Consider the following 13,333-nt stretch of genomic DNA (forward strand, 5'->3'; position numbering starts at 1 on the left):
CTATGTTCCTCATAACAACTAAGTCCATTGTGACTTTCAGTAATTTGTTTTTATTAAAATAAGAGACTGCAGTATAATTTTAGCAACTAAGCTAAATAGGCATTAACAGGATCTGGGATCCAACCGCAATTTTTGTAACATCGTTCCTTTGGGAAAATGAATTCTAAGTGCCCAATAACTAACTTACAAATAGACTTTTGAGTCATAGTCCATTTGAGAATAAGGAACTGTTTGTGATAGTAATACCTTCAATTGGCTTACTTGGGAACTACACAGAAGGGACCTATATTCTGCCATACATATGTGGTGAACTCAGCTAGTCTGGGTTTGATCAAAGATTATTGCTGAGTGGGCACTGAAAGCATGGGAATTAAAACCAAAGTAGAGCCTGGAGACAAGGCATTAGAAGGCAAGATCTGGAGAGGTTTTCATAGTTGGGAAAGGTTTTCCGTCTCAAAGGCAAAGGTGTGATTCTGAGCAGATGAAGCAAGGAAAGAACAAGGTGGGAAAAATAAATAAGAAGGGGGGTTAGGAGCCTCTGCTCCTAAGTTGAAGACCAAAAAAAAAAAAAAAAAAAAGCCAGGACACAAGGAATAAGGAGGACCAAGAGCCAAACATTTTTAAGGAAAACTATAATGCAAAACGTACCAGGAGGTCAGACAAAGAGATGCCTCCAGGACCCATACAATAATCTCTTAAAGATACCACAGTGCATGTTCAAAATCACAACTTTGACATGTCAATTCATTTATGAAGTCATCATATCAATTGAGTGCCTGCTGTAGGTTAATATGATCAGAGAGGTTGGCAAAGGGAGTTTTTGCCTTCATGGAATTTACAACTTACTGTAATAGCAAACCACTAAAAATGAGCCAAAGTAGGCCTAGGATATGATGGTGGTGATATCTAGGATCTGCCAATAATCAGAATATTAGGTTTTTATTATTTTATTCTTAATTTTTTGTACTATAACATTCATTGGGGTAGACAACATAGAAGATGTATTCTTGATATTTATTTATTTACTTATTTATTTATATCATCATGAGAGCATTATAAGTACTCTGATAACTGATAACTATATCTTGATTGGTTGATTATAATAGGTTTGACTCATGTTCTCATGTGTCTGGTGCGTGATATAAAAGTTGAGGGAGGTGGAGTGGCAGATAGAAGAGAGAGAAAAAGCTCTCCTGTCTCTTCTTACAAGGGCAAGAATCACATAGTGAGGGCTCCATCCTCATAATGTAATCAACTCTCAAAGACCTCACCTCCAAATACCATCACATTGGCGTTTGGGCTTTCAATATGAATTTTGGAAGGGACACAAACATCATTCCATAGCATTTTCATGATCCAATTTAAAAGCATTTCAACTCAGTATCACCCAAGTGTTCTGGGTCAGGGGGCTGTGGCAGAGGCAGAGGGTCTAAGGAAGAAAGCCTTTCCGGAGGGTGTGCCTGCCAGGGGTAGATGTGTGGCAGACACATTCTCTCTGTCCACTCCTGCTACTGTTAAAGCTCCAGTTTCCTGTCAGGTTCTTCCTCCACAATTTTGAGGGGTGTGGGAGATTTCAAATGTCACAGGAGCAGTTTTCTGTTACCATGTTTTTGCCATTCATGGTCCCAGTGTTCAGGCTCGTTCTGGTGACACCCCCATCCCTGCTCCTGCCCCAGAGCCTCACATACCAATGGGTGGTCAGCTGCCAAAACTTGGGGCCTCCTCACTCCTCCTCCAGGGGAGGAGGAAGTACCCTTGGTGTCTATTCTATCCTCATGCATGCTCCAGAAATAACCCCAGTAGAGAAAGTACCCTTCATAATACTACTGTCTCTTTGTATCTCCATAAATACCATGACCCTTTTATTTTAAAAAAAAGAAAGCCACAGACAATGGTCACTACATCTCAGATTTTTATTCTTCAGCTTTTTCCTTCAAAGGTCAATGGGGAAGGCCAATAGGAGTAAAAGATGTTAGGCTAGACTCTGCCTCTGTGACAGCATTGACATGTTGTCTGTGGACCAAACCTGCGTACCTTGAATCATCCCTATTTTCCAAGGAGATTTTCTGTCTGCCACACATTGACCTCTGGCAGGCACACCCTCCAGAACTGCCAAGACCTGTCTGAGTTCCCTGCCCAACACACCCAGGATTCCCCTAAGTGGGTGGGAATTCTTCTCTCTACCCAATACTAAAGGTTAGGCTATTTGCACAGATAAGTTAAACACAGGTATTTTCATAGATTTTTTTTGAGGTTTAGAATTACTTAACTAATCAAGAATAAGTTTAAAATTTCCTTTATCTTTATTTTTAGTTAGTAAAAGTCAATTTAAATTTTATTCTCGGAGCACCCTTCTATTATTCTTCTATTATTACATTGACAAAGAAGGCATTGTCAATGATGACATTTATTTTCTGCCTGAAGTAGCATAAATGTGTATTTCCCTTGATATAGGAAATCCTTAATGAGTAAAAAGTAATGTAGAAAGAATGAGTTTTATTGTGTACTTATTTTGTGCAAAGTTCAGTGCTAAGTAGGTTACATTATAGAGCTCATTTGTTCATAATAAAAGTGCTATAAAATAAATATTCTTAGTTCCATTTTACATAGAGAAAATTGTAACTTAAAGAAGTTAAATATTTTGTCCAAGATCACAGAGGTAATAAGTGGAGAGCTGGGACTAGACCCCAGACTATCCAATCACAGAATGAAGGCTCTAGATGTGATCATGCTTTAAATACATCTTTCCTGATACTGCCAAGTGTCTCTTGTTGAGAATGAAAACTGAGCAGAAAGACTATTATAATCATCTTCTCGCTTTGTCATGGTGGCTGATCCTCAATATAATAAGGGTAGCAGGGTTCCTGTCTGTTCTGTTCAACTCCTTTTGTTAAGACTAATTTATGTTATCAGATGATAAATGACACATAAATGTAACTTAGCAGTCAAAGGATAGTTGTCCAGACAAAATAATTTCAGCAGACGGTTGTGCTTCCCTAGTTAACTTAAACCAGTTTGTTTTATTATAAGCCAAAAATTACTTTCTTATGTTTGAACCAGATATCCTATTCATAGTCTTAAATTCACTGGGAAGATGAGAACATAATTTTTTTTTAAATCTTAAGAATCATTCTGTGCTTTAATTGCATTTGATAACAGATATCACACTTATTTAGGCTGGTAGTAATGTCTTAAATTTAGGGTATTGGTAGTTTAATTTGATTAGGTGCTTTCTGTAATGTAAAAAAATAATCAACTTTGTTCTTACTCTGATGATCCAAAGGAAAAAAATGGTTTAGTCTGAAGATCTCAGCAGAGACTAGAAATTAATCTTTTGTGGGGTTTTGTTTGTTTGTTTGTTGTGACAGAGACAGAGAGTGGGGCAGATAGAGACAGATAGTCAGGAAGGGAGAGGTGAGAAGCATCAATTCTTTGTTGCGGCTCTTTAGTCTCCTTAGTTGTTCATTGATTGCTTTCTCATATGTGCCTTGACTGGGGGGCTACAGCAGAGCAAGTGACCCCTTGCTCAAGCCAGTGACCTTGGACTCAAGCCAGCAACCTTGGGCTTCAAGCCAGTGACTTTGCGCTCAAGCCAGCGACCACGGGTCATGTCTATGATCCCATGCTCAAGCTAGCGAGCCCATGCTCAAGCTAGTGAGCCTGTGCTCAAGCCCGATGAGCCCACACTCAAGCGGTGACCTTGGAACTTTGAACCTGGGTCCTCCACATCCCAGTCTGATGCTCTATCCACTGTGCAACCACCTGTTCAGGCTCTTTTGTGTGTTTTTTTATTCATGCTAATATCTCTTGGATGCTTTAAAGATGACCTTGTGTATATACTGAACTATGTTTGCCATTTAAACCAGCAACATTTACTTTCCCTAAAAGCATGTTTGGTTATATGGAGTGTCCAGGGGGCACCAAGAAAAATATGTATGTAGTATAAAGGAGGGGAAACAAAGAGTTGTAAGGACCTTAGCAATGAAAGTTCCAACAGGGAAGAATTTGGCTGCTCTATACCAGCCGTTGGCCGCAACCGTGATGGGGCATTATAAATATCAGATGCAAATATTACTTGGAGATGATTTCACCAATGAACCAGCCCCAGAGAGCAGTCCAATGAAATTTTAATGTGTAAATATACCAAGTTGAACTCTGCTTACATTATCTACATTACATATATGTATTATTATATATATTTTACATTAACATGGACATGTTCTCACTTCTAGCAATGTACTTTTGATTTCTGTTTTGGTTTTGATACATTGAGCACACAGAAACGTGACCTCTCCTCCAACTATCATTTCAGGCAACAAGAGCGGCCATTACTCAGCACTGCACAGACCTTGGAAATTTGTTGGGCAAGGAGAACGACCTCGCCCTCATCATTGATGGCCACACCCTCAAGTACGCCCTCTCCTTCGAAGTGAGGAGGAGCTTCCTGGACTTGGCGCTCTCCTGCAAGGCTGTCATATGCTGCAGGTAGGCCTGCCCACTGCATGAGATCACATCCCAGGGTGCCTTTGTCCTGTGTTTATAGGAAAGAGGTTAGTGCAGGGAAATTCTGGGGGTACAAATTCATTTTTAAAAAGGCAAAACAAAAATACAAATTTAACTGTCCATTCACAGATTTTTATGGAAGGCAGTCAGTGGTTTTTGCATTTTTGTTTTGTTTGTTGTCTTCTGAGAAGACGAAAGAAGAGGCAAAGCCTCCAGTGATAGTCACTCTGAGGATAAACTAGAACACTCTGCTTCAAGCTGGTGTGGGGAGTCAGGTGAGTCCATCTGCCCACCTGGTTCTTTGGTTCTGGGTGGCTGGCCTCAACTTCCCAGGACTGTGGGACTGGGTGTCTATTTCCAGATACACAGCAAGCATTTCTTCTCAGTCAACAAGGAGCATTGGTTAGGTCCCTTCTCTGCCAGTTTTGGTGTTAAGATCCAACCAGAAGGCTTTGTTGGTTTTTCCTAAAATCTGGGCAGGTTTTTAGTGTGGGTGTTGTTAAATCCCATTGACTATTGACTGTACAAGGTACAGTTCTGATAGAGGTTTGAAAGCCAAACAGAATTATAAAAATACTGCTAGATAGCTGAGTGGCACCACACCAAAGGTTCAGTGAACAACTCAAAAGGTGAGAAGAGGGCTTTTGATTTCTTAGACAATACCTGGTATGGGGCTAAATTTTCTATGCATATTATTGGCTTAATAATCTCATTAGTGCCTGTTATGGTTATAAACTTTTTATACTTTTTTAAACATCATGTTCTATATTTTCTCAGAAGCTAGTTACTAAATTACTTCCTAAACTTCCTTGCTGCATTAATCCTTTAAGAATGCATCCTGTGGCTTCAGACAAGGATACTTTAGAGCAGTGGTAGTCAACCTGGTCCCTACCACCCACTAGTGGGCGTTCCAGCTTTCATGGTGGGTGGTAGCTGAGCAACCAAAGTATAAATAAAAAGATAGATTTAACTATAGTAAGTTGTTTTATAAAGATTTATTCTGCCAAACTTAGTGAAAATCTGACATAAAGTACTTGGTAAGTAATTATTATTATATGCTTTAACTTGCTATAACTGTGCTTTATAAATTTTATAAAGTTACTTCCCTACTTTATAAATCACCATTACTGTGGAACCAGTGGGTGGTTAGAAAATTTTACTACTAACAGAGATACAAAAGTGGGTGGTAGGTATAAAAAGGTTGACTACCCCTGCTTTAGAGTAACCAGTAGTCACACTGACAAGATGGCCTTGCTGTTTTTGCCTTGGGAGGCCCTAGTGACATCATTTGCTGTGCCTCTGTTTCTTTGTACCCACACTTGTCATGACACTGCTTGTTTGGGATGCTCTTTCAGTCACAGTGGAAGCCCAGTGCCTGACTTCAGGACAGTGTCTCTCCTAGGTCTCCTTACCCCCAACCCCACTAGTTCCTATGTGATACCAAAGAATCTGTTCTCATTTCCCCATGAATACACCCCCACTCAGAACCCTGAACTGTCTGTCTTCACATTATAATATCACACCGTTGTCCTGTCCCTTTTCTTAATTTTGAACATGCCCCTCAAAAGCTGAGGAGAGCTGGAGTGGTTGACTGGGGGAGCCTCCATGGCATAAAATGCTGCATGTGGGTGTAGGATGTTCAGGGGTGAGGAACAAATTCAAATACGTTTGAAATGAACAAGAGCTCTGTGTTCCCTTTAAATCAGGAAGCTTGTGCAGCTGTGGCGGACCTAGGATAGTGAGGAATGAACAGAGGACCTGGAAATGAAATACCAAGCTCTTGGTTTCATGGTGGACTCCTTCCCCATTTTTAAACTTATTGAGATATAATTCACATCCCATATAATTCACTCAAAGTATATAGTTCAATAGCTTTTAGTATTTTCACAATTTTATAACTGTCACTACAACTAGTTTTAGAATATTTTAATCACCCCAAAAAGAAACCCTTTTATCCATTATCAGTCAAACCTCATACCCTTCTACCCTCCCATTCCCCCACCCACCCCCCTAACTACTAAATAACCACTAATCTGCATCCTACCTCTCTGGATTTGCCTATTCAGGACTTTGCATAAATGTAATCAAATTATGTGTGGTCTTTTTCTACTGATTTCTTCAACTTAGCATAATGTTTTCAAGGTTCATTCAGGATGTGAGAAATACCAATACTTCATTTTTTTATGCTGAATAATTATCCATTGCCTGGATATACCACATTATTTATCCATTTTGATTAACATTTCGATTGTACTTTTGACTATCATGAGTGATGTTGCCCCAAAGATTTTTGTATGTACAGGTTTTTGTGTGGACATATGTTTAATTTCTCTTGGAGAGAAGGTGCTGGTTATAATTCTCTGTTTGATCCTTTAGGAGCTGTTATATTGTTTCCCAAAGTGGTTGCACCCTTTTATGTTCCCACCAGTTCTGTGTGAGAGTTCCAGTTTCTCTACATCCATGTTCACACTTGTGATGATCATCTTTTTCATTGGTTAGCCCACTGGGTGTGAAGTGGTAGCTCCCTGTGGTTTTGATGTGCATTTCCCTTGTAGTTAATGATGCTGAGCATCTTTTCATGTGCTTATTAGCCATGTGAATGTCTTTTTTGGAGAAATGTCCATTCAAGTCCTTTGCACATTTTATAAATTAGGTTATTTTTGAATTAGTGAATTGTAAGAGTTCCTTATATACTCTGGATACAAGTATCTAATCAGACATATGGTTTACCAATATTTTCTCTCATTCTGTAGGTTGTATTTTAACTGTATTGATGGTATTGCTAGCAGCATAAAATATTTTAATTTTGAAATCCCTCTCATCTGTTTACCTTTGTCCCTTGTATTTTGGCATCATATGTAACAAGCTCTCTTGTATGAGCAACTGACACTGTACTTTTTCCATGAGTCCGCTGGGCAGGTTAGATCCAGGACATGCATATGGCAAGAAGAGAAGGACGAGGGCTGGTGAGGGGCTGCTTTCTAATTCCCTCCCTGTGTCTGTGTGGGGTTGCTGGCAGGCGGTGCCTGGTCTCTGGGAGTCCTTGGCGCTGAGGTTCTCCCCCCACCCAGAGGCAGGAGTCGCGGTGAGAAAGTCACTCTTCCTGCCAACTGCCACGTTGGTCAAGGAGTAGAAACAAGCAACAGCAGCAGAAACAACAAAACACAACACAGAAAAGTCTGGTAAACTGTAAATCAAAGCAAATGTGCTGTAACCACATGGTTTTTCAAAAGGAAATCAAAACAAGTCCGTCTGGGCTCTCCGGGGAGAGCCAGGAATGCCTTCCAGGCTCTACGTGAGCTTTGCTTGCCAGGTGTTTGATACTAAAGAAAAACATCTCTTTCCCCTTCTCACTCTGGCTGCTGTGTTTTGTGTGTCACATAAAGCTGTACACTTAAAGCCTTCACAGGAAGGGGTTCAAACTGGAATTGCACAAAAAGAGGAAACTTCAAATTAAATACTGTTACTGTCTACAAAATAGAAGCACTAATTGAGAGAAGGAACCCAGGATCATGCACTTTGCCGCTCCAGGAGACATTTCTTGGCTGGTCTCACACTTAAGATTGAAAAAAAAAAATGAACACATAACTTTTTTTTTTAAAGCACTTGTACACTTTAAATGTGCTCACTATTCATTGAAAATTTAAACAAGTTAAATTTAATATGTGACTTCACATAAAATTGACCTTAATGCTCACGTTTCATCTTAAAAATGTAAGAGTTGCAAAAGTTACTCTTTTCTCTAATCACAAAAGAAAACCATTTATTTCAGAACATAATTTTTCAGTGAAATCATGAAACACTATTTCCCGTCAGTATTGATTCAGAGACTGGCAAATGTGTAAAAATGGAGAAACACTTTAAAACATTTTAGGTAGCGAAAAGAGGAACAGCATAAGAATATGTTAATATTTTCCTGAGGTTAGAATGAAATAATATTGCTAATTATACATTGTTATGACAAATATTTTCTTTTTTTTTTTTTTTTTTTTTTTTGTGAGAGGCAGGGAGGCAGAGAGACAGACTCCTGCATGTGCCCTGACCAGGATCCACATGGCAACCCCCAGCTGGGGCTGATGCTCTGCCTATCTGGGGCTGTTCTCTGTTGCTCAGCAACTGAGCTATTTTAGTGCCTGAGGTAAGACCCTGGAGCCATCCTCAGGGACTAGAGCCAACTTGCTCGAACCCATTCGAGCTACAGCTGTGGAAGGGGGAGAGAGAGGAAGAGAAAGAGAGATAAAGAGAGAGGAGGGAGGGGGAGAAGCAGATGGTCACTTCTTCTGTGTGCCTTGACCTGGAATTGAACCCCAGAGTTCCACATGCTGGACCGGTGCTCTACCACTGAGCCAGGGCCAATATTTTCCACATAAAATCCTGGAAAGGTCATCACATGGTCAGCAGGATAGTGACCAGTCAATGCTTTGCTGCAAGGACACTGACACATTTTTTGTTGAGGTACAAATGGGTTGGTCCAATAAGATTTTTGCTATAGATATTTGCATTGTACGATCCCAGGTATCATGGGAGAATAAAGAGATGAAACATGGTCTTTGCCTTTTAAGAGCAAATAATGCATAAGAGTGTAGCATAGGACTTACCTCTTTTCTAGTTCTGTGGCTCTCGTGTGTGCTCCAACTCCTTGAGTCAGGCCCTCAGTGAAGCGAGCAGACCTCAAGGCTTCAGTAACTTCCATCTCACCATATGCAGCAGACTGCCAATTTCCTTATTGATACCTCCTCAGCATTTGGTATCGATGGTTCCTCTTGTATTCTTCTCTGTTTCAGTGACATCTCTCCCTTTCCATGTATTTCTCTCATAGGCTCTTTCCCTGGAAGCTTTGAAATGTTATTTTTCCAAGGTTTTGCCTTTGACCCTGCAATATTCCCACTACATTCCGTGTATTCTAGGGCTTCGTCTATCTTCTGAACCAGTGATTCTAAACACCAGATTCACATCAAATCATATGAGTAACTTTATACAGTTATTTTCCCCACACATAGTATTACCTTATGACCCAGCAATTCCACTCCTATGTATACATCCAAGAATTAAAAACAGGTAATCAAATGAATACCTGTATGTGTACATTCATAGCAGCACTATTCACAATAGCCAAAAGGAAACAACCCAAGTGCCCTTTGGTGAATGCATGTATAAACAAAATGTGGTACATTTTACAATGAATGAATTAAGCACTGGTACGTGCTACAACATGGTGAACCTCAAAAAAATAGTGAAAGAAGCCAGTCACACAAAAAAGTCACAAATGATGTGATTGCATTCATATGAAATACTCAAAATAAGCAAATACATATAGACAGAAAGCAGATTAGTGGTTGCCAGGGGTTAGGAGGAAGAAGAATGGGGAGCAACTGATTAATAGGTACAAGGTTTCCTTGTGGGGATGATGAAAACATTATGGAACTAGATGGAGGTGATGGTTGTACAACACTGTGATATATTAAATGACACTGAATTCTTAGGCTCTATAATGCTTACTCTTAAGTAAACCTAACTTTAAAATATAAATGAATAAATTTAATGGAATGTATCCATTTAAATGAAAAGGTTATTGAATAAAAAAATATTAAAATGTTGAATGAAGTTTCACTCATTGGAATAAATATCTCTATTGAAAGAAAACAAACAGAAGGGATTGTGATTCCCAAGCCCTGACCAATTAATTGAGCAATTAATTGAGAACTCCAAGAGTTTGAGAAACTACCTGCTTGATTCCTATGAGTAGTCAGGGTTGAGAATAGATGACATCCCTGGTCCGGCAGGATTCTTTCCTTGAGCCTCCAGATCTGTAGGTCCATCTACACCTGGGACTTTTTCACACTGACATTTATTGGGACCCTACATTCAAAATGAGTAAACTGAATTAGTTAGAGTCCCCTGGTCTGTACATCACCCCACTCCTTCTGTTCTGTCTTGGTATATGGATGTACCAGTCTTCTCTGAGTTGCCAGAGCCTTTTGATAGTACACTAGGGATGGTTTCATGTCTAAATGACTATTAGAAAGACCAGACTATATAAGGAAATTATTATATTGAGGTGAGAAATTGCAGTCCCTTAATTTGTTAAGTCCTTGGTAAGTATTTTTTTTGTTTTCATAAGTGAAGGAATGGAGAAATGAAGGCCTCAGAAGAACTATAGCATCTTGTTCATGGCTTCCGCTAGTAATGGAAGCATTAGCATGTTATCCTAGATCTGAATATCAGGGATCTTAAATCATGTAGTTGACTGCATCAACTAATTCATAGTCACATGTTTATTATTGTTAATATTTCAGCTTATAATAAAAGCTTTTGCTTTTGACATATTTTTTTAAATTGTAGAATTAGTTGAAATCTAGTTAGCATAGAATCTTGAAGGATTTGTCATTCTCCAAAGGGATAAAAGTCATGTAGGAAGTGTACAAACTATTTTCAATATATTCAGGAAGGAGCTCTCTGTTCTCTCTTCCCTGTTTCCTTTTCTTAAAACTATCATCTTTAATGTTTTCTCATGCTTAATTATCCTTTCAAGTTATTTTTGTCAAAATAGAGATAAACTTTGTAGGCTTGGCTCCAACTCAGAGTATAGGGTAGGGGTGTTGACCTATTTAGAACATCCAAAAATTTTATAAGTTAGTGCATAGTATCAGGAAAAGAATCATGAAAGAATCATCAGAGTCCTTCCTGTGGGGAAGCTGGTGGATAGCCCTACCATGCCTCCCTACAGACACAGGTGATGCTCGTGGCCACCAGTGCTGCGCATGGGAAGACATGATTTATGGCTTTATGTCCCTGGACAGGAGATGGAGTGAAAGAAAAACACCACAGCAGGGATTTCCACTGGGTGTGCAAATTAAGGGCTTCAGAAGGCATCATTTATTTTCTTGGATGTGTTTAGACTTTTGTCTTTCAGGGTACCAAATATTCAAAAATAAACATGTATAAACCAACAGTGGTACCATAGAAATAAAGGCAGTCCAGAGAAGAAAGCAAAGGGAGTACAATGAATTTTTCTAAAAACTTTTTGGGTTTATTTTTCTAACTTGAAGAGTGATTTATATTTTGTGTGGAAAAATTAGAAAATGCAGATACGCAAGAAGAAAGGAAACAGCATTTACAACCCTGCTGGCTACAGTTCCTCTCTCACTGTTAGCAATTGGTGTTTAATTCTAGATCTTTCAGTTCATGTATATATTATTGCAAGAGGGTTAGACTCTTTACAGTGTATGAAGTAAAAATGTTATAAACAGTTGCTATGTGAAATAGTAATATAAAATATGTTTTAAAAAAGCTTAATAGTATTCTGTTAATGTGAAAACATAATTAGTTTAACTTATTCCTAGTTGTTGGATTTTCAGGTTAACAAGTGTTTTTTTTCTTTTTTTTTACTGTTATACATATCACTGTAAGATTTTTATAGCTAAATCTTTGCAAATATACTTGTTGATTTTAATAAAATAATAATAAGTTCAAGAGGCAGCAACATAGAAATTTGCAAGAAGGCTGTGCCCTTAACCTAGGAAAGTGGTTATTTGACTTCAAATGAGAAGAATATCAATAGCTCACTTTGCTGAGGCAAATGTATTCTCCTCTGGTCAGTAATCAGAGCCTTACCTAGAAACGAGAGCAGTTGAGGAATTAATTTGTGGCAGGATACTTACATGAGCAGAATCTAAAAGGAAATCAACACAGATTACCCTATTGAACAAAAATGCTCAGCCTTTTAATACACTGTCAGTACATTCCTCCCACAACTGGTTCAATCTTATACCCATTTTCTGGATTCTGTTAAGCCTATGACTCAGACTACATCCCAAAACCCATATGTCTGTCCTACCCTTAGACTACGTAGTATAGAAAAGGACTGGCTTAGCTTTTTACATTAATGAGGCATCATGAATAATAATATGGTGTCTCAGAACACTATTCATTTTGTGTGTGATATCTTTCAGCCTGTAAACCCCACGCAAGAACTATATCCAAACAGAGTTCCGACATACTAATTAGAATTGTACCACAGATCATGTTTTAGTTGGCCTCCACATTGGTCACGTTGGTAGGGATTCAATCATTCACTTGAAAAATAAAACTTTCCTTTAGTTTTTTTCATGATGTAATTTCTCAACATCAAACATGTTTAATTATAAGTCAGCTTCCTCCTTTGACATTTCATTCCAGAGAGTATTATTAACTTGTCAAGGTATCAGCTTTGGGTTGTTTGTACTGTGGCTTAGCACATGTTTGCCCATTTGTTGATTAAATAAAATTAACAGAATATATTCCAAGATGGCGACAGAGTAGGTAGATGTTCCAACTGCTGCCTCCCAGGACCAAATGGATTACAACTTAATTTAAGAACAGTCATCTTGAAAAACCAACTTTGAACTAAACAAAGAAGAGTCCATAACCAAGGATCACAGAATAAGCCAATCAAGATGGGAAGGGCAGAGACACAGGTAGGGCTGCCCCACTCCCAGGAACCAGTGGCAGCTAATGATCCAGAGAGAGTACTACTGCAAGGAGGTTCACCCTGAGAGGTGAAGGTCCTAAATCCCAGGCCAGCCCCCCAGCCTAGAGCTCCAGAGCCTAGAAGAGGTGCCCACATAGCATTTGGTGGTGAAAAGAGCCGAGGTTTCTGTCTGTGAGAGAGAAAAGAACCTCTCAGAGATGCAGGCTCTGTCTTAAAGGGCCTGCACAGAAAATTTAGTTCACTTACTTGGGGTTCTGGTGAAAGGAAAGCTAAGAGGACTAGAGTTGCATGAGGAGAGTGTGAAGTTGGTGGCTCAGGGAGAGACACCATGGGGGACAGGCACCAGAACACCTGTGCTAA

The 13,333-nt window shown here is 39.2% G+C and overlaps 1 protein-coding gene across 4 annotated transcripts in view; it reads left to right on the top strand.

The window, feature by feature from the left end:
* The window catches only part of ATP8A2 (ATPase phospholipid transporting 8A2), a 759,627-nt gene that overhangs the window by 377,089 nt on the left and 369,205 nt on the right, over positions 1 to 13,333 (top strand). For all 4 annotated transcript variants that reach the window (XM_066258319.1, XM_066258318.1, XM_066258317.1 and 1 more), the window contains exon 25: positions 4,313 to 4,485. In XM_066258319.1, coding sequence (XP_066114416.1) covers positions 4,313 to 4,485 — 173 coding nt within the window. The remainder of the gene's footprint in view (positions 1 to 4,312; positions 4,486 to 13,333) is intronic.

Source organism: Saccopteryx bilineata, chromosome 2 (assembly GCF_036850765.1).
Source record: "Saccopteryx bilineata isolate mSacBil1 chromosome 2, mSacBil1_pri_phased_curated, whole genome shotgun sequence".
NCBI classification, from domain to species: Eukaryota; Metazoa; Chordata; class Mammalia; order Chiroptera; family Emballonuridae; genus Saccopteryx; species Saccopteryx bilineata.